This window comes from Jatropha curcas, chromosome 5 (assembly GCF_041381405.1).
Source record: "Jatropha curcas cultivar XTBG-Jc1 chromosome 5, XTBG_Jcur_1.0, whole genome shotgun sequence".
NCBI classification, from domain to species: Eukaryota; Viridiplantae; Streptophyta; class Magnoliopsida; order Malpighiales; family Euphorbiaceae; genus Jatropha; species Jatropha curcas.
This window is the reverse complement of record NC_143155.1, coordinates 18,470,707-18,495,712: the sequence shown is the minus strand read 5'-3', so window position 1 is coordinate 18,495,712 and position 25,006 is coordinate 18,470,707. Positions and strand designations below refer to the sequence as shown.

Sequence of the window (25,006 nt, the reverse complement as noted above, 5' to 3'; positions counted from 1 at the left end):
AACTGTGACCAAACAGAAGCCTAAAATCCACTTCCTATTTCCCATTACCAGAAAAACCCACCAACTATTTATTATCACCACTGCCACTATACCGTTCCCTTTTGTTGCTTCCTCATCCGTCTTTCTTGCTTGAAGCACTTGGCTTCTTTTTCTAAGGTTAAGAAGGAAATTTGCTTCTAACCTCTCAATCTCTTCTCTTGTCTTGGTTCCTTTTCTTTCTTGAATTGCTTCTTTCTTTTCTTGGTTTTCTTTTCTTTTCTCTGTTTTTGAATGATAACTCCTCAATTTTCAATTTGTAGTTTTTTTTTCTTATAGAAGGAATGCTTTTTTTTTTTTTTTTTCTTTTTTTCTTTTTCGTTTTGAATTGCAAGAATTAGTTAGTTTGGTTTAGTTTTTGAAGGTAAACTTTGGATTATTGATGCTTTCTTAATTTGGATTTTGTTTGCTTATTTGTTGCAGGGTTCTGACGGTTGCAATTATAGGTTATTTTTGTTAAATTGTGATATAGGAAACTAATTTGAGATTTGGTTTTGAAAAATGACTTTGTATGGGAGTGTTTCTGCACTGAACTTAAGTTGTACCAGTGATATCTTAGATGCTAGAAATTTGCAACCCAACATTAGATGTGGTTACCCTTCTTGTTCTAAGCAAACCAATGGACTAGCTTTTAGAGGCAGTGAGCCAATGGGCCATGCTTTGAGAATATCATTTGGAAATGCTACTAAAACAAGGTTAAGAACTGGTAACTGCCCGTTGCAGGTTTGTTTCTTTGTATTATATTTTAGCATCTTTTTCATTTTTTTTTTGGTTACAAGGTAATATTATTAGTTTTACTATGGTGCAGGTAGTTTGTGTGGATTATCCTAGACCAGACCTTGATAATACTGTGAATTTCTTGGAAGCTGCATATTTATCATCATCCTTTCGTTCTTCCCCACGTCCAGCTAAACCATTGAAGGTTGTGATTGCTGGTGCAGGTAATGAAATTCTTATGGAACATTTTGTTTTTCTTATTGATATTTATTTTTTTTCCATTTCTTTTCAATAAAAAAAAATAATTTTGTGATTTGTGAAAGATCAGATTCATGTCGCTTCCGATAATTGCTTTGTTGAACCATTCTTATTACAAAATTTGTTCTTCTGTTGTTGATTATGATGTATTACACTTGATGGATGCTTTATCAATATTCCATTTGTTATTCACATCTCAGTTGTAAATGGGGTGGTGGGTATATGTTAGTTGGGTAAATTTTTAATCAATTTCAAATGCTATTGATGATTTCCCTCATATGCAATGAACGTATCTGGTTTTTTTTTTTTTTTTTTTTTTTAATTAATTGCAAATGTATTTTTGGGCATGTTTGTCCAGTGCTGCATGAATAGATCTAAGATCAATCATCTGTAGGTTCCTTGATAAGATTTTTCAAATTCTGGGTTTATTGTTTTTTTGTCCATGGTTGAACATGAACTAGATATGCATTGGGATATGGGTAGGAACTAGTTTGTGCACTAAGCATTTGATGCTATGTAGCTGATATAGAAATTAATGCTTTATTGTCTACATTAATGTCCGTGGACTTTCTTCTTACTTTTTATTTTTATTTTTTAACTCATTAGAATGCATATTTTCCAACTTGCTGCAGGGTTGGCTGGTTTATCGACTGCAAAATATTTGGCAGATGCGGGGCACAAGCCTCTATTATTGGAAGCAAGAGATGTTCTTGGCGGAAAGGTTTTACTTTTAGCCACTTTGAATAAGTTGCAGCTGAACCTATCAATGTATAAAAGTGATGCAGAAAAAGAGAGTTGAGACCTTTTTGTTTTAAATTTTTAATTTTTGATAATATAGCTGTATTTGTAAATTTTACTACTTGGAGATATTAATAATCTAATTTGCTATTTTTGATATTTTATATTATTTGGGGTCCTTCTACCTTGTTATAGCTGAACCCAACTAGTTTGGGACTAAGGGTTAGTTGTTGCTGTTGTTTTAGCAGGTGCTTTTGGGGCCTATATGAATGCAGCCCTATTGTGGTTTAGAACAGACTCCAATAAGAACTAAGAATATTTGATTATTGAATTTCTTATTTTCTTGCTTTTAGTCTTCCCCTTTTTCCTTTATTCTCTATATAATCTTTTGTTGCCTCTATTGTCTTGTTTTGTTTTTGTTACGTCTCTCCTTTTTCTTCTCTACTCTTGGTTCTTGTCTTTTCATCCTAGCCTAATTCTTTACTCGTATTTCTTTAACTCTTCCTTTCTTTCTTTGTTTATGCTACATTAGTAAGCGACTATTATCTTGTGTTTTCATGTTCCACGTGCTAATCCTGTTTCTTGGCCATTGTCAAGTATGTTCTGTTGTAGTGTTCAACTGATCTTATGAGCATGCTCTGGAATAATCCGATATCAACACTGTTTGAAGTTTGATGTGGCCTTATAAAGTGTGTTAAGTCCCTCCACCTAATGGCATAAGGGTTTGGATTGAATACAACAACAACGATAATATAATAAGAATTAACTGAAATAATTGCACACTTCTTTATTTTATGTTTCTTCTCCATATAAAAAGATGCAAAAGTCTTACGTTTCATTCGTTTATTTTTTGTATTTCAATTTAAATGTTATTTCTTTTGTATACAGGTGGCTGCATGGAAAGATGATGATGGGGACTGGTATGAAACAGGCTTGCACATATTTTGTAAGTTTCAGCTTCCAAGGACTTGGGGGAATTTTAATCTTGTTCCTTTCTTGTTTCATTTTTGTTATTTTTCCCCATCACTGTTGACTAGGGAAGCTGTCTTATCAGTTCCTTCACGAATTCTGTTTTTCACTTTATGATGATGCTTTAATTTCATTCCATTATTGGTCCATTAATATGACATGGTTGGCTGGAAGTTTGGAATAGAATAGCCATATTTGTGGTTTCCTTTCCAATATTGCTGAATATTCAGTATTACCCGTGTTGATTCCAGAGGGGTGTTTCTTTATGGGTTATGAGGTCTTACCTTCTTTTTTTAAAAAAAAAAAAAAAAAAAAAATCTACTGAACTTATTGGAACAATCTTCTTTGGTTTACTAGTTGGAGCATACCCAAACGTCCAGAACTTGTTTGGAGAACTTGGCATCAATGATAGGTTGCAGTGGAAGGAGCATTCAATGATATTTGCAATGCCAAACAAGCCTGGAGAATTCAGCCGGTTTGATTTTGCTGAGGTTCTCCCTGCTCCATTCAATGGTAAGCATCTTATGTCCACCTGAAATTTCATTCTACTTTATGTAAGAGGAAGTGAAGCTGTAAAATCATTGGAACGGCTGTCTCTTTGGTATAATGATAAATGCTTGACCTAATGTTATTTGTTATATCAACTAATTGAGACGTTCACTTTATCGTTTGCAAAGTTCCTATTTTAGCAACAGAGTTGGTGCTTTGAATATAACTTGGATGCCATGTTTTCTCAACTTCAACACCTCCAAGTTTACTTGCCATTACATATGCACATTTAACATAGAATACGTGCATACATACAGGTACATCCTCAAACACACACTTTAATGTTTACCATTTCTAGTTAAAGTTTTTGTAGGTTTACAAGCATATAATAAGAAGAAAATATATTCCATCTGTATATATGACCTTTTTGGATGATATAAGAATTGAGGATACGATCTAGAGGTTGTGAAACTTAACTCAATTGAGGTCAACAATGTCCCATTTCCTGGAATTTCACTAAGTTGGTTATGTGGGTCTGGGGCTTGAGAAATATATGACTAGAGATTATAAAATATAAATTACCTTCTTGAAGTGGTGCTGAAACCTGGCTTAAAGTTTCCATACTAAGTAAAAAAAAAAAAAAAGGCTTCGCCTTTATGACTTTATCTTTTCCATAAAATCATAAGACGCAAGCACCTTCCCATGTCTTATTTGCCATATACAGTGAAGTAAAGGTTGTATAGAAATGTTGCTTTTCATAGTGCATGACTAGTGTCCTTTTTCCCACTGTCTTTTAGCTGTTACACTGAGTGACTTTAGTGGTTATTAACTAATGGTTCTTGTACATGTATGTAAGAAGCATTGTTTTTTTTTCCATTTATATTTCATGTCAAATTATTTTTCATCTGGTGTAAATCTGATTGACAGGGATATGGGCAATTCTAAAAAACAATGAGATGCTGACATGGCCTGAGAAAGTAAAATTTGCAATTGGACTTCTTCCAGCAATGCTTGGTGGACAAGCATATGTTGAGGCTCAAGATGGTTTGACCGTTCAAGAATGGATGAGAAAGCAGGTATACTTTATGGGCAAATGTCGACAACAATAATTAGAAAGCTACTATAGATGTAGCTACATAGGTTAAGGCTCATGAATTTGGCCCTTCCTGATATCCAATTATGAAACTTAGCTAAGAGATGAAGCTTTTTCCATAGACCACACCAGGTGAATTTCTGCACACAATTGCTGGCACAGGAACTTCAAACTAATGAACTATTAGCCTACTGAACAGTTATGATTGTTGTGCCTATAATTCCATGCTTGCTTTTGTATTCTTAAAATCTTATATACACTCTGTTTGCTTTGAAATTTCTAAGTGCTGCATAAACATTATAGTCATGACCCCGATACTCATTCACTATTTTTGCAATTTGTGAATGCCTAAATATGTCTAATTACTATATTTTTTGGCAAACCCTATGATCAATGATCCTCTTGCTAAATATAATACGGTGAAAGTTAATTATATGTTGTATTCTCCTTTTATGTGAATTTTTTATCTCCCTAAAAGAAAAAAAAAAAAAAAATAAATAAATAAAGAGACTAATCATGTATCGTGAAAGTTAATTTTATTGAATTTATGTCAATTACCCATGAAGAAGCATAAGCTTTACAAATGATTCGAGATAGCACATAACCTGTTCTTTTGTTTGTTAGGGGGTTCCTGATCGAGTGACTAAAGAGGTGTTTATCGCCATGTCAAAGGCACTTAACTTTATTAACCCAGATGAACTTTCGATGCAATGTATATTGATAGCACTGAACCGATTTCTTCAGGTATGCTAAATGTTTTTTTTCCTTATCATGAGGCATGAAAATTTATACCTCTTTTATTGGATAGACAATTGGTATCAAAGTTGTTTTTTTTTTTTTTTTTTTTTTTTTTTTTTTTCTTTTTCTTGGAGCATTGATAGAATTGTTGTTTCAAGCTTATTGTATGGAAGTAGTTTCTGGCTTGTATATTTACACTGATTGTTTTGGAAGCCTCAAGTTATTATTGCTAATCTGATTATTTCCCAAATATGCTAATTTGCTCTTACAATATTGAAGTTCATTTTGTTGGTTTGATATTCTTGTTGAACTTTTGGTGCATGGTCCTGCCATAAAATCATTTCCCGTTTGTGGTAAATCTATTGGTTATTCTTTTTGTTCCTTTATGCAATTGTAATGTGCAATTGTAATAATATGATAGGTTAAAATGTTACATGCATAAAACATACCATTTGTCAATTCATTAGCCTGAATATATGTTACATATGTAATGATATTTATTATGTTTTTCAAGTTATATGTCTGAAGCTGGCTGAATAGAAAGGTTTCATTCTCCTGTGGAAGACGCGACACAAGAGCCTTGAATGACCTCATAAGTAATAACTGTTATGGTTAAGCAGATTAGTGATGATTATTTCACTTATTGTTCTTAGGTTAAATTGCAACAGACTTGGAACTTCTCTCTGATCATCTAAATATTATTCAATATTTTTTTCACTAATTCACCTAAGAAATTAAGGTGGAAAAGGATCCTTACAACACGAAACTAACTGAGTTGGGGTCATATATCAACAGGAGAAACATGGTTCAAAAATGGCTTTCTTAGATGGAAACCCCCCGGAGAGACTCTGTATGCCAATTGTTGATCATATTCAATCATTGGGAGGTGAAGTCCGGCTGAATTCACGAATAAAGAAAGTTGAGCTAAATAATGATGGGACAGTGAGAAGCTTCTTACTGAATACTGGGGACGTAATTGAAGCAGATGCTTATGTGTTTGCCACTCCAGGTATAAATTTGAGTTTTTTATCACAATAATATAACTTCTGTTTTTTACTCTCTTCCAATTTCTCTAATACTGTTACTGTATCTTGTTCCATCAGTTGATATCCTGAAGCTTCTTCTGCCTGATAGCTGGAAAGAGATTCCGTACTTCAACAAATTGGAAAAATTAGTTGGAGTTCCTGTTATTAATGTTCACATATGGTCAGTGAGAATTCCTTTGCCATTGATGAGTAACGGATAGAAAAGTGCTCTTCCCTTTTGTGGTTTGTTTGTGTGAATTGATAGATTTTTTCCTTGTTTAGTATGTGGCATGAAAGTTTGAAAAATTGAACAGAATAATTTGATGAGGTGGGGAGTTCATTGGCATTCAGTAGAGTGGTATTGTAATGTGATTCCTTGGTACACGATGGAAACGTTCTTGCTAAACCTCACTTATTGTATTCTATAAATAATATCTTCTCATTTTAATTGCATGTTGACCCAGATAATGATATGCAATTAATTTTAGGCCAGACTTGCGTATATAACATTTCATATAATCTTATCAAAGGTTCAGATACTAGCACCAAAGCTCACTGGTGCACTTCCTTTTCTTTCAGGTTTGATAGGAAACTAAAGAATGCATATGATCACCTACTTTTCAGCAGGTACTGCTCCTAAATCTTGCATCAGTTCTTTTAGGCATAGAGAGAAATTTCTCATGCTCATGATGTGACTTGCTTCCTACAACATATTAGTTTTCTGAAGGTTGTGAAAATTCATTGATTGTTCGGGTTAATGTTCTCATAATAATAATTCTGAATTTTAAACAGAAGCCTTTCTTACTAATTGCATCCTTTTCTTCTCTGGACATGCAGAAGTTCCCTTCTGAGTGTTTATGCTGACATGTCGGTGACGTGTAAGGTAAAGTTGTAGTTAATGGTTTTCAGTTTGCACACACATGCAAGCTAACATATATTCTGAGCTTATGTCCTTGAGCCACCACAAATTGCTGTATTTTTTTCATGTGGATGGCAATCATTGCTGTTTTCCTTAAAATTTATAATTTGTGATAAAATATGATTTTCAGTCAGTAAGCACAGATTGTGCATATTTTCTGTTGAGCCTGATTTAAATGGTTAATGTGCATTTTTTCTGCCATGAGAAATAGAACAACATAAATTGGATTGTTGAACAATTTTTGATTGACATTTTCAGAATTAGGTTGTTTTTGTGTTAAGGGTTAGTTTTTATTTTATTTTAACTTTTGTTCATTTTAAAACTTGATATAAGGATAACGATATTTCTCGAGCACCAAACTTTTTTGTGATTTTCAACTGGAATGCCTGAACTAGGTAAAATTTTCAAGATGGCACAGCTGCATTTTTCTGCTGATTGGAAGCGCCAAATGGATTGAAGTAATATTAATTTTTTTATTTTTGAAATGGACCATTTTAATTCAAATTAAAACAAAGCGCATTTGTGTTAAACCCTTACCTATGGTATCATATTCTTGTGATTTGTTTTTGGTAGATCGGAAATTCTTTAAGAACAGGGGTAGCCAGGGATTTGAATCTTGTGTCTTTTTGCATTATGAGGCCAGGACTTGATTGCTTGACTACTAGCCCAATGGCATATTTTTTTAATTTTTTATTATAAGTAGAATATATATACATATGGACATTATTATGTTACCATAGATGGAAAGTGAATGAGATTTTTTTCTTCCTTCAGTTGATATATGTTAAGAAAGTTTACTTATGGATAAAATTGACGTACATGTCCCTCTACCACCTCCAACTGCATTATTTTTCTCACATCAATACACTTAATAACTTTTTATTCACTATTTCATTGTTAAACAGGAATATTATAGTCCAAATCAGTCGATGCTGGAGTTAGTTTTTGCGCCTGCAGAAGAATGGATCTCACGTAGTGACTCAGAAATCATCAATGCTACAATGAAGGAACTTGCAAAACTCTTTCCTGATGAGATAGCAGCAGATCAGAGCAAAGCGAAAATTTTGAAGTACCATGTTGTTAAAACTCCAAGGTTAGACTGAGGCCGTCCATCTAGAAATTATCCATTGGACATGGTGAAGTAATAATTGACATTGCTTGATTTTAGGGAAACTGCATCTTGGCCATTAATTGTGAACAGAACAATATCCTTACAATCTCTTTTGTGTTTACTATGTAGAACTTCAAATCCTCTTGTTCTTTTCTCTAGCATTTTCTTCATTTTGAAATACTTGGTTACTAAATCTCCATTTCCCTTCTGGGGCCTGCCTCCTAAATTTTCTCAGGTCTGTTTACAAGACTATTCCAAATTGTGAACCTTGTCGTCCCTTACAAAGATCTCCTGTAGAGGGCTTTTATTTAGCTGGTGATTACACGAAACAAAAATATTTGGCTTCAATGGAGGGTGCTGTTCTATCTGGGAAGCTTTGCGCACAGGCCATCGTGCAGGTACTTGCTGCTGGGACTTGACTTTTCTTTTATATATTTATAATTAAAATCTGTGTAATGGCCTTGACAAAAGTTTAGTTTGGAAGGAAAAACTTGCTGTGTTTCGAATAACTGCACATGCTTCCGCACACGCACACACAATAGAAAACAAGAGAAAATAAAAATCAAAGGAAGATGGTTTTTTATATTATATTTTGTTCTTTAGAGTCCTAATGGTCTGTATGCTACACAAGAAGATTTAACCCTCCACTTTTTTCAACTCATTATTTTGGTTTGATGAGGACTCAAATCCAGAATCCGCACTACCCACCCTCTTGTGTTTGATATCTTAACTTTGTTCCATAAAATATTAAAGGAAAAGAAATGGAAAACTGAATTGAGACAGGGAAAGTGAACGGATGAAATGTGCTAAACTTTGTATGTATATTACTTTGCAGGATTACGAGTTGCTCGCTGCCCGGGAGCAAAAAGAGTTGGCTGACGCAACCATGAGTTAAAATTATCTAATGATTCATTAGAGGATTGCAGGTCAAAAGAATATCCCAAAAAAGATGGTTGAAATGTGTATATGATATATAATTTGTAAAGCATTTAGAAAGAATTATCTCACTGAAAGCATAAATTCTCTCATCACATTGTTGTCATCAGTCAAGTGCATTCAATTATCTCTTCCGAAAAAACAAATGGAGGGAAAAGCTCCTAATTGTTTTTTTGTTCACATAACATTTTGAAATTGTGGCACACTGGATGCCATTGTTTAGTTGGATTCACAGAGAGCCATTTGTAGTATCCGTTTTCAACTTGCCTGTCGGATACCTACCCCGTATTATAATGGTTAGATTTAAGGTCGGATCTCGGGTGGAGTTGGGTTATCGGGTTGGATCTTGGGTGGGGTTAGGTTAAATCGGATTGGATTACTATATTTATATATAGATAGATAGCTAAAAAACAGTTCACCTAAAAAGAAAAAAAAAAAAAAGGAATAATCAAGTCTAATTTTTAGTAGGTTCAGATTGTGTTGGTATACGTCGAAAGGGGTGAGCGATTCGATTTAAATTGAACCAAACCAAAATAAAAAATAGATTTATGTGAATTAATTATTTTTAATATTAAATTAGTCATTTTTATTCTTTTGCAAAATATTAGTATTTACAAATTATATATTTTGTTATATTTAAAAAATTATTTAAAAATATTATATAAAAAATGTGATTGAATTGATTGAACCTGGTTGAATCTTCCTATTCAGTAAATTCAAGCCTTTACTGGTTCAATGACTGGTTCAATTCTTAAAACATTGCTACTGCACTACTCTATTCATAAAAAAATTTCTACCATGAGTTGCTATACAGAACTCAATAAATTATTGATCTATTCATAAAAAAATTTCTACCATGAGTTGCTATACAGAACTCAATAAATTATTGATATACTCTTTTTCTCATGTGCTTATCATATTTGATAAAGTATTATGTTTCCAAATTCTTATCACTTTTGTAGATTTCATAAATAATAAATTATTTTTTCATTTTTATCCTTTGTATATGACTATAGCGATTGCTTCACTTCCTCAATAATTTAGTGTAACTTAGATAAATTACGAGTAGTATAGTAAATTTATTCAACAATTTATTATAACTTAGACAAATTAAATGATTTCTTAAGAGATGTGAAAACTAAAACATGATGAAATCTCAAAAAATATAACAAGTATTTGGGAACAGATGAAATAAATAAATGGAATAAAGGTCAAAATGACCCATGAATTTGTGTAACGGGATATAAAATGTCAGATTTGACTTTTTAAATCAATTCAACTCTTGAACTTGTTTAAAATAATTAAAAATGTCATATTTAATCTTTTAGGCTGATTTAACCTCTAAACTTATTTTGATTTTTATAAATTATTAGTATAAAATTGGACTTTATCCCTAAATAAATTGAGCTATCTGCATGCTATGAAATTAGTCATTAACAACGTGTTTGACTTCAACAAAGCTATTAACCAGCTCAAACAAATCAAATTTTAAGTAAAATATTTTAAAATAAACATTTCAATATCTTAAATTCATACAATTAACTTACTCATTAATTGGATAAAAAATTCAATTGTAAATAATATTTTAAGTGACGCAAACTGTGCATTATACACAGGGTGGCCGTTTCACTGTTATTGGAACCGGATTGAAATCAAGATTGTGAGGAGTCGAAATCGGTCCGAATCAAAATCAGAATTGGAGGTCTGCGGTTCGGTTTCGATTTTAACCGGTGGATCCACCTGTTCCAATAACTTTTTTTCTTTATTTTTTCAAATATTTTTTTGAAATTCTCAAATTAATCCTCTTAAAAACTATATACCGGTTAGTTTTAAGGATATTTGTGAAAAATTGATTTTTTATATTTACTATAATACTCCCTTTTGATTTTAAAAAAATTAAATTTAAGCTTTTTCTTAAAAACTAAATTATATTCAAGCCTTTTTCTAAAAAAAAAATTCAAACCTTTTTTTAAAATAAATAAATTAATATTAAGCCTTTTTATTAATTTTTTCTTAAAGTTTTTTCTAAAAATTATTTCATAAATATTTAAATTTTAAATTTTCAATAAAATAATATTCCTAATTTTTGATTTTATAATTGTACAATTTTCCGGAAAAGTAATTAGAAAACCAACTGAAATTATTAATTTTTGAACCGTTAAGAAACCGTAATCATAACCGTTCATTTACAAACGTAATCGAAACCGCAAATTTCAAAAACTGGTGATTCCAAAATCGTCGCCACCGCTAATTATACATAGTTTCATTTACTCATTAATTGTATATATCTTACACATTAAATAAAAATAAAATACTACAGAGTGGATAATATTAATTTTGATTAATGGTTCCCGACACGAATATTATAAAATCGAACCTAAACCCGCTACACAGTCAAGCCTGCTACGTAGCATTGTCACGTCCACTCCTCATCGCAGAAAATTTAGTAACCCAATCCAAATCGCCTTAGCTTCCCAACTCACTTCTGCGCCTATCACCCATACTGACTGAAGAAAAAAATGACAATATTCACAGCTTCTCCTATACACACTTCCTTTGTTTCGCAACTCTTCACCTCCAACTCCAACCATGCCTCTGCTCCATCAACCCATTTCAATTTCAACTTCAATCCTTATAAAATTTTACACAATTCTCGCTTCTCATTTCTCACTCCCAAATTCTCCATCTCTGCAAATTCTAACGATTCTGCCACTGTCACCGACACCACCACACCAGTTGTCGTGGCCTCGCCTGATGCTGTTGGACAATCTCGGGTGGGTTTTGTGCTTGATTTCTTCTCCTTCTTTTCGTTTGAATATTTCAATCGAAGTTTCAAAAGGTTTCAGTGTGATTATTCTTTTGCTTCATTTATAGTTGCGGATAGATGTTTCTTAACAGTAATGTTCTAACAAACTTTTTCTGCAAAGAAGTAGAGGTCGGCTGATTGGGAGGCAGCAAGAGCTTATATTGAAAGTGGATCCATCTATGAGGGCAGGATTGAAGGATTTAATGGTGGAGGTTTGCTGGTTCGGTTTTATTCTATTCTGGGTTTTCTCCCTTTCCCTCAGTTGAGTCCATCGCATTCTTGTAAAGGTACTATTATTTTTCCCATTTATATGGTCATTTAAGCTTATTTATAGCCTATTCTAACCAAAAGCAGTCTTTGAATTTGGTTTAGAGCGTAATACATGTTTAGATGCTATTACCTATTAGGACAGTTTATCACTTTAGACGGGCTGCAAGTGAAATAGAACTTATGCATCTCACTTAAGCATAATCCTTGTGTTATCTATTATGTGTCGGAAGCTTCAACACCTTTCATTACTACAGACATCCTGTTCAACATTTAATTGTTTCTCAGTAGCTTTTCCATTTCAAGAGCTCAGAGTTTAAGGGCCATGAATAAAAACATTGATGATCATTTGTAATTTGACCTTGATAATGTATGAAGCAATAATCGAATAAAATTTGCCTTGTCCTAAAAATGGAACTTTTGTCATAGGAAATGTATCAACTATTCTTTTGAATCCTCAAAATGGATACTCCCTCTGTTCCATCTTAAAATGTTGTTTAAGGTAATTGCAGAAGAATAAATCATTAAACAACCTTAATTCTAGAAAAAAGAAGTTGAAATAGACTAATTACCATTTTTTCAATTCTCTAAGTCCTTAATTAGGAGAGAGAAAGGTTATAACAGAGATAGAAAGGTGATAAGAAGAGAATGGAATAATTTAGTGGAGATGAAAAGAGACAAGGATAAAGTTCGAAAAGAAATAATTAATGCTTTTATAATTTTCTAAAATGACAGATGGAGTGGAACAAAAACATTTTCTAAAGTAACACTTAAAGTGGAACAGAGAGAGTAACTATTTTGGGGCAACCAGTATAGCAAGTTTTGACTTTTATCATGCAGCAGTGGGATTATCATAAACCTGTTATATATCTTTTAGATTTTTAAGTAGAAGAGACATACGTGGAGTTTGAAGTCTATTTTGCTGCTTTTCAATAATATCTAATCAAATTTCCCTTCGCAATTGATATAGTCTTAGTTATGAATACATCCATCGTTTCCAATTGAAATATTTACAGCGGGCAATGCATTATACAAAAAGAGCATTGGAAAAACTAATTTGGAGATTTTTTTAAATTATTAATTTTATGTTTTTTTCTCATGTAGAACCACACAAGACTATACATGAGATTGCAAAAGGTTTGCATGGCTCACGTATTTCTGTAAAGGTAACAAATTTGTCTTCTCCATTATTTTTGTTTTCTTTTTAACTAGTTCTTTTGTCATGTATTAAATGGATTTGATAGATTCAGTAATTCATGTAGTACGTTACACAGAATGCTTCGTTGTATTTTCTTGGGTGAAATTATTTGTGAAGTCACTTTGTGATTACTCTTGATGAACTATAAGTTTCCCTTTTTTTTTTTTTGACAGTCTACTAGAAAAAATACATATTTTGCTTTTTAATCCGCTTTGACTAATTTCTCATTATTTAACTTCATCCTAAACTCTAATAGTAGAACTCTGCTACTCAATATTGTTAACGGTCGCATTAACAATAAACTCATTCTTTTAAGATGTTCTAAGATGACTGTTGACACTGCACTTGAGTGCTGCTTGTGCTGGCTTATGAATATATGGGGTTTGGCGGTTACTCTACTTTGTATCAATTTAATTGCAATGAATTCGAAGTTCGTTCAGTTTGTTTGTTTTAGGTTTCTGTTGAGACTTAGGAGAACCTTCAGGTTTAGAGAGAGATATGGGCATCCCATCAAATTAGGAATCACCATTTAGTTGGTCAGGCGCTGGCAGGAACGTGTTTCCTATGTGGCATTTTTGACAGCTTGTACTACCATGGACATCAAAGGAATGACATCTTATAGTGTACACAGTAGTTGATTGGCAGCAATGTGCAACTTTAAAGCTTGGGCACTAATTTTAATGTTCTTTTTTTCTGGGACTAATCTTAGTTTGTCCTTTTTCTCAAATAGCATATTATTTCTTTTGAAAATGGTAGTAAGCTTCCCTGTGGCAGATCTAGAAAAAACTGAGGTTGATATAAAAAAAAAAAATAGTAGAAAAGGGATTAATTGTAATTCTAAGAGGAGTTGATTTAGAAAAAGTTCACATATATATAAGAGATTTTTTTAAAAAAGAAAAAGAGGGGTCAATTGAACCCTTTTTCCATTTAGATCCGCTACTGACTCTTTTGTATCAAAAGCTACAACACAACCTCAGTTCCAGCTTTTACAAATTCAGTCATCCTATGATGTGGTACCAATTCTATATTTTCCTTTATTTATTTATTTTTTTATGTAAAACTCATTTGACTTTTAATGAAATTAATATACTTCCCTCAATATTTTAGGTAATCCTAGCAGAAGAGGAGAAGAGAAACTTAATATTCTCTGAGAAGGAAGCTGTCTGGTCAAAATTTTCCAAAAGGGTTAACATAGGGGATACTTTTAAAGGAAGAGTGGGTTCTGTTGAGGATTATGGTGCTTTTGTTCACTTGCTCTTCCCTGATGGTATCTATGCTTGTGGCTTTATGCATCTTTAGTCCATCAATGAGATTTTTAGTTAGCAAGAATTATTGGTGACTTTAATAACAATGATACAGGTTTATATCACCTCACTGGGTTAGTACATGTCTCAGAGGTTTCTTGGGATTTAGTTCAAGATGCAAGAGATGTCCTCAGTGAGGGTGATGAAGTGGTCGTCAAAGTTACAAATATTGATTGGTGAGTCTTTTGCTTATATCTTCCACTGCCCTTGTTTTAATCAGATATGCAATATACAATTTAATATTTCCATTAAAATGTGTCATTGGCAAGTGGAAGAAGATATGCTATGATGTGAATGACATTATTATAGAATGATTTGCCTACATGAGCAGCAAAATTATCTTTTCAAACTATTTTTGTTCTTCAAATCTCTAAAATCTGATTTCATTCAGGCAAGGGAAACACAATTCTCTATGTAGGGTTTGATCAGCTTAATGGTGTGATTTTTGTCTGAGCTTGATTCTTCTCCATTTGATTTGTAGTCCTTATGCTTGTTGTTTCTGCTGTGTCATTCTTTACCATCATTCTTGTAGTTTATGCTTAAAAATCAATACAGGCAAAAGTCAAGAATCAAGCTATCAATCAAACAGTTGGAGGAAGATCCACTGTTAGAAACTCTGGACAAAGTAATTCCTCAGGTTTGTGAAATGATCTGATCTTACATTGTCTTTTGACCATCAAAACCTTATTTTTGTAACATAAAATTTCATTTGCTAATGGATATTGTATGGTTTGCAGGATGGTTCAGTTGATCCTGATCCTTCAACCATGGATAGCAGTGATACAGTTGAACCTCTTCCGGGGCTTGAAACAATAATTCAAGAGCTACTAAATGAAGATGGGTATGAGTTTGTTATTGCTGTATTCTCAGGTTCCTTTCTCAAGATATTTGAGCTTTAATTGGAATGACATAAAATCTACTTGTTCATCCACAATATCCAAAACTCTTGAATCTTGAGTAGATACTTGTTTTAACTCCCAATTCAATATTGCTTACCAAGACCCAGAGCAGGACTTTCACTGTATTTTTTTACATTCACGTCCAGTGTAGAAGCTGTTAAAATCAGTAGACAAGGGTTTGAGAAACGTGTTGTTTCACAAGACCTGCAACTTTGGCTTTCAAATGTGAGTTTCTTTTGTTTCATATTTTTTCCAGTTGGCATGTGGGTTTGCCTTGGTTTTTGACATTGTTATCTCGCAAATCCTCAGGGACCACCTACAAATGGGAAGTTCACCCTTCTTGCTCGTGCAGGACGCCAGGTAAGATTTATTTCAGTCCTTTCTTTCTGACACTCACGAGTTCATAACATTGATTTTTGTTTTGTTCTGTTTTGCCCGAAATGGCAAAAATATCTAATTAGGTTCTGTTTGGTAGAAATGGAAATTCATTTAGAATTCCTAATTTTTAATTCCAAGTAACTGATTAGACTTGAATGAAATTCTATCAAAATTAGTGTACTTTTTATATAAATTTAAACTTAATAAGAGTACAAGCTAATGAAGCTAATAAGTAGCAAATACAAGTTAGTAAATTCCATGGTTCATCCATTATTTTTATAGATGAATATTTTTTATTGAACTTTATTTGCAAATAAATGAATTGCATAGGAGTTTATAACAATGTAAAAAAACAAAAATGAAAAGCAATCACATACACATTAGTAATTAGGATTGTTCATTTGGGTATTGAGGACTGTTCATCATTTATATTATATATTTTGCCATATTTACACAATTTGCACTATCCATAGCAGTACAACAATATCAAAGCCTTTTAAGGGCAATCCATCACAGAAGGTGCACGATATATGTTACAAACGATTAAATGTTACAAATACAGGAACAGAACCTGGGACCTTTGGATTTCAGGGCATTGCTGTTGTTATTTGGGCTATGGATCATTTCATTCTCGTCATTCTGATGCAGGTACAGGAAATACAATTGACAACAGCACTTGAACAAGAAGGTATCAAAAAGGCACTACAGCGAGTACTGGAACGTGTCCCATGATATGAATTTTTGCAATTTTTGCTGCAATTTTTCTGTTGTCCAATGCATAGTTGATGTTATTCTTTCCTTTCTGGGGTTATATAGTAGTTACTAAAATTGTATAAAACTGCTAACTTTGGAGGTCGGAATCTATTTTCTTTAGATTCTCTTCATTTTTGGGTCAAAAAATGTAAATTTTGTTTCATATGTAACACTGTAAAAAGCAAATAGAATCTTGTACTAATATCCCAAATAAGTGAAGAATTGCAGACCGCTTGAAAAATATTCTTCTTCCAAATTGAGAGAATTGATGTGTATTCTCAGGTTCTTTGACAGCAATTTATTTGCAGTAGCCGTTAAATTGACAATGACAGTTACATAAAAATAAGAATAATTTTGATATTTTATCTTCAGCCCATATTCAAACAGGAGCCCTTTACTTTCCATAGCCAGTTTCAAACCGGACTAGCTGATTCCCCGCAAAAGCTAGCTAGGAGGAGACATCATCCCAAACCAATGTAGGATCACCCCACTCCATGCCTAGCCTGAAATTTACATTAAAGCAGAGCAGGGCAAGTTCTGATGCTGGGTTACGAAACTCAAAAGTTATAAAAATGAACCCAGCCTCACTTCATCCTCAAAAGCTAGCTAACTCGAAAGGAAGAGAATTACCAAATCTTATATTTGATCCCAAACCAAAATAAATAAAGACTTCATCCCAAACCAATACAAAGCGTAAAAGCTCCCCACCCTAGCTTCTATTTAGAGTTGATCTAACAAACCTATATCTTAATAAGATTACAATAAGAGTTCAGATTCCACATTCAATCCAAAAAAAAAAAAAAAAAATACCAATCTCAATTGAAACCAAAACCAACTCAAATCGTATAAAAAACAATAGTCCTAAAAATTTTAAATCAAAACGAAATTGAAACCAACCAAATCCAAGTCAACAACATTCGGAACCAACCAAATCCAAATCAATCAAAATATCAAATTGACATTGATAGAAAAAATTGAAAACAAAGAAACAAATTTGAACCGATTCATCCGGAAACCAACAATTCACAGAACCAGTAACGCATATTACAGTCTTGGAATTATGTTCTCTCTTTTGATTAGAAATAGAATAAGAATGGAAACGTGACAAGATAAGATTACACACTCAAAAATTACTGGGCAAAAGAACACCAGAAATAGTGCCACAGTAAATAGTCCATATACATATTTAGTTATATACATATCGTATATTACCATAATACACGTCGAGTCATCAAAATTACACAACCAAAATCCTGCAACCTATAACATATTATATTTTACATGGGTATCATATTATATGGTAAATTACACAAGAACCCTCTAAACACTGCCAGGGGGCTTGCAGTCAACCTCTCTGAGGCTAGTCCTGAGACCCTTTCCTCCACCATTAGCCAAAGGATGTATTCCGTGATCTGGCCCTTTCATATAAGCTCTGTTCTCCCTCTCTTTCTCAAATGATACCCCATATCGGTTCTCCACATCTGATTAGCAATTCAAACTCAAAAATTTTAATAGAATTTCTAATTATTCAATCATTCAATAATAATTATTATTGTGTTCAGTGCTTTGACCGTTTGAAATGCTAAAAAGGCTCCTAAAAAATGCAGTTGCTGAACACATTAAAACCTAAAAAAGCAAGGCTTTACCTGAATACTATACTATGCATAAAAGAAAACAAAATCGAAAATTAATTATCAAGAAGCATTACCTCGAGCAAGGTCATCATAAATCTGAGTATCCCTAGTCATAGCCATCATAATCTGAGGTAAGCCAAGAGGTAAATTGTCACCTTTGTCAACTTGCCAAAAATGAATAGTCTTGCCGTAAGTTTTGCACACTTTCTCAAGATCCTGTCTTTGTATTGGACCAGGAATTCCAGGCATGAACAAGACACCACTTTTCACCTCATACTCGTGTGTGTGCCACAGCGGCTTCTCCACGTCCGGCAGGGTCATAAACAGGTTCTCCGATATAATGTATTCCAGCCCAATTAGACGAGCGTCTGCCTCTGGGCCGTTGTATATCAGACACTGTCTCATTTCCTCATTCTGGTGACCGCAAAAGTGATGTGCTTCCACTTGCCGAGTCATGTCATCTCCATAGAAATGGAATCTACAGCATTATATGCAAAGATTCATTATTGATTCTATAACAAAAAGAAAATGCAATGCTTGAAACCGCAAGTACGAAAACTGAAGTGAAAGTGGGATCAGGCTTACGCGCAGAGGTGTTGGTGGATTTTATTAACGGGACCAAAGCCTTGAACAGCAGCGGTGGCAGTCTCAACGAGATTGGTTTTGACCGGAGTTGGCTCGCCGGGAACTTCTGGATGAGTAGACATTTTTATCTCTGATTGATTCCTTTCCTTCTTCGCCTTCTATATAAGGGTTTTTGGTTTCGTAACTTCGTGTTGCATGCAGATTAACTCGTGGCAGATGAGCTTTGTTGTTGCTGCAACGTGGCCTGAGACGTGGCTAATTGAGGCAAACAAAACGGTTTGCAGATTTAATGGAGTTCTTTTCTTTTATCCGAAAACGACGAGTGAATGAACTACACTTACGGCGTCGTAGACTCGTAGTGTCCATGTTTATTTAATCAGTTTATAGATATGGGATGAGACCGCTAGACTTTGTTTGAGTTTTGCTTCTTTTTTTCTTTGTGGGGAAAAAAAATTAAAAATGAAAAAGGATAAGACGTGAGATTGTCTTTACTTTGTAAAAAGAGGATAATTATAAATTTAATATAAATTTATACCATCGCAATGTTCGGTAATAGCATGCTTGAAGGAGAGTTTAGAGTTTTGATGGCGTCAAAACACTTTTTGTATAAATTATATGGTTCAGTTAAGTAGCATATAAAATATCTGTTAGTGGATAAGATAATGTTTATTAAAAGGTTAATTCATCTAATATTTACAGCCCATTTGAAACAAATGAATGATAATTGTAGATGGTTGTAGAATTTACTTGTAAATGAATTCTAAGTAGAATTCGCTTACAAATGAATTTGTCTATGCTATAATTTAAAATAAAGAATTCAATTGAATTCCATAAAATTATGTTTAGAATAAATTCTTAAATGAAAATTCATTTGTTTTTATTTCTTATGACATAATAATTTAACAAAAATAAATAACAAACACCAATTAATTTATTATGTACAATATAATAACTTGTCATTTTTTTATTAAAATATAAATAAGTACACTAATATTCCACGCTAATTAATTAATTATATAAGTAGTAACATTCATCATAATAATTATTTTTAATTAATATAAAAAATTTTATTGATTTAAGTAATTAATTTAAAAATTAAAAAAATAATAAAAATATTACAATTGTTTTTAAATTTGAAAATAATTATTGATAATCAGTTTTTATAGTTTCATAACGATAATAAATAATGTCATTACTAGACTTTAAAAAAATGTCATTATTGGTTTGGAATAAAAAAACGGGAAAAAAATATAAACTAACGTCATTATTGGATTAGAAGAAACTAACGTAGTTATAGTTTACAATTTTCCAAAGAAAATAAGCAAAAAGGAAAAAAAGGAAAAATAGTTGAATTTATAGTGGAGGGTAATTTTATCAATAAATATTTTAATAGTTAATTTTGTGGAATTTATTTACAAATTCCATCAATATTAGTAGAATTTGAGTTAAGTATACCCAATTCCATAGAATTCAATTTGTAGAATTCAAATCTATATTTTTTTTTATTCCAAATATAACATCTTGGATTTTCAAATGAATTCCATAAAATTTTATGGAATTCATTTGTTCCAAAAGGCTCTTAGCGTTTCTATTTTTTGATTAAATTTTTTTTTACAATTATGTCCTTAATTAACTTATATTATCTTTATCCTTATCCTTAATTAACTTATATTATCTTTAATTGATTTATATTAACATTAGTTTAAAGTCTTTTGCTATAATACTGTAAGTCTACAATTAATTAAGTTAAAAAATTAGATTATTTTACATAAAAAATTTAAATAAAATAATTTAATATGAATCAATAGAGGAATATGTGAGAAAATTGTATTATCATTTTAGAAATGATAATGATTTCAATTTATATAATTGGAATATACACTATAAATTGACAATTTTTTTGATAATGAGTTCACTACCATAGTCACAAGTTAAAATATTTAAATGCCTTTTTTTGTCATTTACAGCTAATCAAACAATTATTTTTACCGAACACTTTTACTCTAAACAATATATTATATAAACAGCTAACAACTAACAGCTCGTAAAATCATTAAAAACTACTAAAATAGCTAGTATTACCGAACAGAGCCTATATATAAATGTGAAAATAAGGAAGAACAATAGGATTTTCCATAACGCTCTTAATAAAGTTTAGAATATCTTAAAATACCATTAATTATAGTCAATTAGAAAAATTAGGTTTTATTATTTGATTAAATATAATTTATAAAAATTATTTTTAATATAAATACATATAGATAACTAAGGATTTTAAAATTTTAAAATTTTCCTTTTTTAAATAAAAATATACAAGATAAGGAGACATTTAAAAATTTTTATATTTTATTTTTTAAATATTTGATTCTATTTTAATTATAATTTAAATATTTTATTTAAGAGAAAGATAAAAAATATATACTATTTTTATTAATATTTTTTATTTTCTTTATATTTATATAATTTGATAGGATATATTACTTTAAAAATAAATTTTTAAATAAAATAAACATATTTCTCTTGCTTTAATGCCTAAACTTTCTGCCTAATCAACTAATCTATATATATATATATATATATATATATATATATATATATAAGCATAGCAGTTTGCATTATATAGAAGCCAAGTGTAAGCCTTTGAAATTGCCAAGTATGAGGAGGACAATGATTATTTAGCATGATTGTAAGAAAATAAATTATTTTATATTTTTAGATAATGTTTTTATCATGATAATTTCTATTAGTTACATCCCATCAAGATAATGCATTAAATTAAATTAAAATTTAATTAAAATACAAATAATCTAAGCCATAAAATAAGAAATATTTAATTTCTTATTTTAATAATTATCTTAGTGTATAGGGTAGTCTTATATACTAAGAGTTAGGTTGCACAGATATGAGACACGAGATCCGGAACATACGGGATATATGATAATAAATAAATAATCATTTATAATAAATAAAAAATAAAAAATACTTAATATTTTATTTTAATATAATTAGTTTAAATTAAAATACATATAACTCAAACTATAAAATAAAAAATATTTAACTTTTTATTTTAATGATTACCTTGACATATGAGGTAGTTTATATATCAGAAGCTAGGTTGCACAGACACGGGAATGAAATATGGGCACATAAATGATATGATAATAAATAAATAATCATTTATAATAAATAATAAACATAAAATAAAAAATATTTAATATTTTATTTTAATATAATTAGTTTAAATTAAAATTAAATTAAAATACATATAACCCAAATTATAAGCTAAAAAATATTTAATTTCTTATTTTAATAATTATCTTGACGTATAGGTAGTTTTATATACCAGAAGCTAGGTTGCACGGACACGAGACATGAAATATGGGAACGTACGGAATATAATCATAAATAAATAATCATTTATAATAAATAATAAACATAAATAAAAAATACTTAATTTCTTATTTCAAAATAACTAGTTAAATTCTCAAAATTATTATCACTATTGAAAAATCTATATCTATCTATATAATATATAAAACTCAGGTAATTTACTTTATATGGAAGCCAAGTGTAAGTAGCACAGTTTGCCACTTGACATTATTTTGGATTATAGAATGACAGATGTTAAAATTCACATAATTTAGCAAAATTGTAAGAATTGCATGTAAAAAGATCAATTGTTTTATATTTTCAGATAATCCCTCTATCAATATAATATCTATAAAAAAAGATTATCTCTAGCATTTAATATATTAATATAAATTTATTTCTCCTTACAAAATAATTAATAAATAATCCACACGCTTAAAAAAAGTGTGAATAAATAATACATTATTATTGAATAAACAATATGTAAGTAATTGAAAAAATATAAATTGGAACTACGGGATACGATAATTTTTAAAAAAGTAGGACATCCACACGCTTAGGACACACTACACTAAATAAGTAATACATTAATATTTTAAATAAATAAACAACAATTTATAATAAATTATAAACATAAAATTAAAAAAAAAACTTAATTTCTTATTTAAATGACACAAAAAATATTTAAAAACACTTCATTTTTATTGGTAATGAACAAAAAACCTTAGTTGATTAGCTTGGTATATAGAGTAGTCTCATATACTAGAACCTGAGTTGCACGAAAATGAGACACGAGATATGGAATATACGGGATATGATAATTTTGAAACAATGTAGGACATTTACTCGCTTAAAACACACTATACTAAATAAGTAATACATTAATATTTTAAATAGATAAACAATCATTTATAATAAACATAAAATAAAAAAAACACTAAATTTCTTATTTCAACGACGCAAAAGCAAATTAAAAGAAAAGCACTTCATTTTTATTGGTAATAAAAGAAATTTTAGTTGGTTAGTTTGTTATATGGAGTAGTGTCATATACCAGCAGTTAGATTGCACAAATAAAGGACACAAGATACAAAAACATACGAGATATGATAATTTTTTAAAAAGGTAGGACATTCACATGCTTAGGACACAATACACTAAATAAGTAATACATTAATATTTCAAATAAATAAACAATCATTTATAATAAATTTAAACACAAAACAAAAGGAATTAATTTCTTATTTTAATGACACAAAAACAAATTAAAAAAAATACTTCATTTTTTATTGGTAATAAAAAAATCTTGGTTAATTAGCCTAGTTATAGAGTAGTTTCACATACTAGGAGCTATATTGCATGGAAATAGGATATGATAATTTAAAAAAAAAGGTAGGACATCCATAAGTGTAGGACATAGTACACTAAATAAGTAATATATTAATATTTTAAATAAATAAATAATCATTTATAATAAATCATAAACATAAAATAAAAAATACTTAATTTCTTATTTCAATAACACAAAAGCAAATTAAAAAAACACTTCATTTTTATTGATAATAAAAAAAAAAACCTTAGTTGATTAGCTTAGTATAAGGAGGTATCAATGCCAAGAGCTAGGTTGCACAGATACGGGACACAAGATACGGAAATATACGGATAATAATAATTTTTAAAAAATAAGACATCCATATGCTTAGGACACATTATACTAAATAAGTAATACATTAATATTTCAAATAAATAAACAATCATTTATAATAAATCATAAGCATAAAATAAAAAAATATTTAATTTCTTATTTCAATATAATTAGTTAAATTCTCAAAATTATTATCACTATTGAAAAATATATTAATAGTGTGTGTGTATTTTTTATGTAGGTCATACCATGCATCACTTTTACTATTGCATACCTTATAAAAAGTTTCGCATGATACTTAAGAAAATATATCTTAGCATAGTTACTTTTCAGCATATCTTTATAAGATACAATTTATCATGTTATTATATAATTTTACTATTTTTGAATAATGTTATAAAATACTATTTCATCTTTTAATATTACCTTAATCATTGTGCGGATTATAAGGAAAAAAATTAATTATATTTTCAGATAATATCATATAGGAGGAAAAAAAATAATATTAATAAGCAAAAACTTTTTTTTTTTTTTGAAAATAAAAAGAGAATGTAAAGGAAAAGAATTTCGATAATTTTCTCTTCAAATTAGAAGGAAAAAAAAACTACAAAAATAAATTTGTAGAAAAAAATTAATTTTATTTTTCTTTTATATCCAAAAAAAATAAGTAACAAAAGTTTTTTCGAAAAAAATTTAGTCCCTTCTTATTTTTTCTGATTATTCATTAATAAAAAAAGACACAAAAATAAATTAAAAAAAACTTCATCATGCGATATCTGAACGTACTCGATTCAACAATTTTTTAAAAAGTAGGAGATCCATACGCTAAGGACACACTATACTAAATAAGTATAATACATTAATATTTCAAATAAATAAATAATATTTATAATAAATCATAAATATAAAAAATACTTAATTTCTTATTTCAATGTAATTAGTTAAATTCTCAAAATTATTATCACTATTGAAAAATACATTAATAGTATGTATGCATTTTTTTATGCAGGTCATACTAGAGATGTCAAAATGAGTCACGACATGTGAATATGATTCGCCTAGCACGTGAACATGATTCGCCTAACATGCAAAATAAATAAGTTAGGGTTGAGGTTAAACGAGTTCGTATCGTAAACAAGTC

General features: G+C 30.4%; 3 protein-coding genes across 3 annotated transcripts; 2 read left to right on the top strand and 1 right to left on the bottom strand.

Annotated features, from left to right (window-relative positions):
- On the top strand, positions 1-9,257 carry PDS3 (phytoene desaturase 3). The gene is made up of 15 exons (XM_012223035.4): positions 1-156; positions 460-759; positions 845-977; positions 1,644-1,732; positions 2,638-2,695; positions 3,076-3,231; positions 4,135-4,283; positions 4,925-5,044; positions 5,834-6,047; positions 6,142-6,244; positions 6,643-6,690; positions 6,901-6,946; positions 7,888-8,075; positions 8,329-8,491; positions 8,929-9,257. Exons 2-15 carry the CDS (start codon positions 538-540, stop codon positions 8,986-8,988), a joined length of 1,749 nt encoding a protein of 582 aa, XP_012078425.1. The 5' UTR covers positions 1-156; positions 460-537; the 3' UTR covers positions 8,989-9,257.
- A 2,175-nt stretch (positions 9,258-11,432) lies between these two features.
- LOC105639091 (Nucleic acid-binding proteins superfamily) lies at positions 11,433-16,877 on the top strand. Its single transcript, XM_012223033.4, has 10 exons — positions 11,433-11,803; positions 11,963-12,122; positions 13,207-13,268; positions 14,408-14,567; positions 14,660-14,780; positions 15,160-15,241; positions 15,342-15,445; positions 15,650-15,728; positions 15,813-15,863; positions 16,530-16,877. The coding sequence occupies exons 1-10, from the start codon at positions 11,549-11,551 to the stop codon at positions 16,611-16,613; spliced, it is 1,158 nt and encodes a 385-aa protein (XP_012078423.1). The 5' UTR covers positions 11,433-11,548; the 3' UTR covers positions 16,614-16,877.
- An 845-nt stretch (positions 16,878-17,722) lies between these two features.
- On the bottom strand, positions 17,723-19,008 carry LOC105639090 (oil body-associated protein 1A). Its single transcript, XM_012223032.4, has 3 exons — positions 18,854-19,008; positions 18,343-18,746; positions 17,723-18,115 (listed from the first exon to the last, which is right to left on the bottom strand). The coding sequence occupies exons 1-3, from the start codon at positions 18,973-18,975 to the stop codon at positions 17,955-17,957; spliced, it is 687 nt and encodes a 228-aa protein (XP_012078422.1). The 5' UTR covers positions 18,976-19,008; the 3' UTR covers positions 17,723-17,954.
- Positions 19,009-25,006: the final 5,998 nt, after the last annotated feature.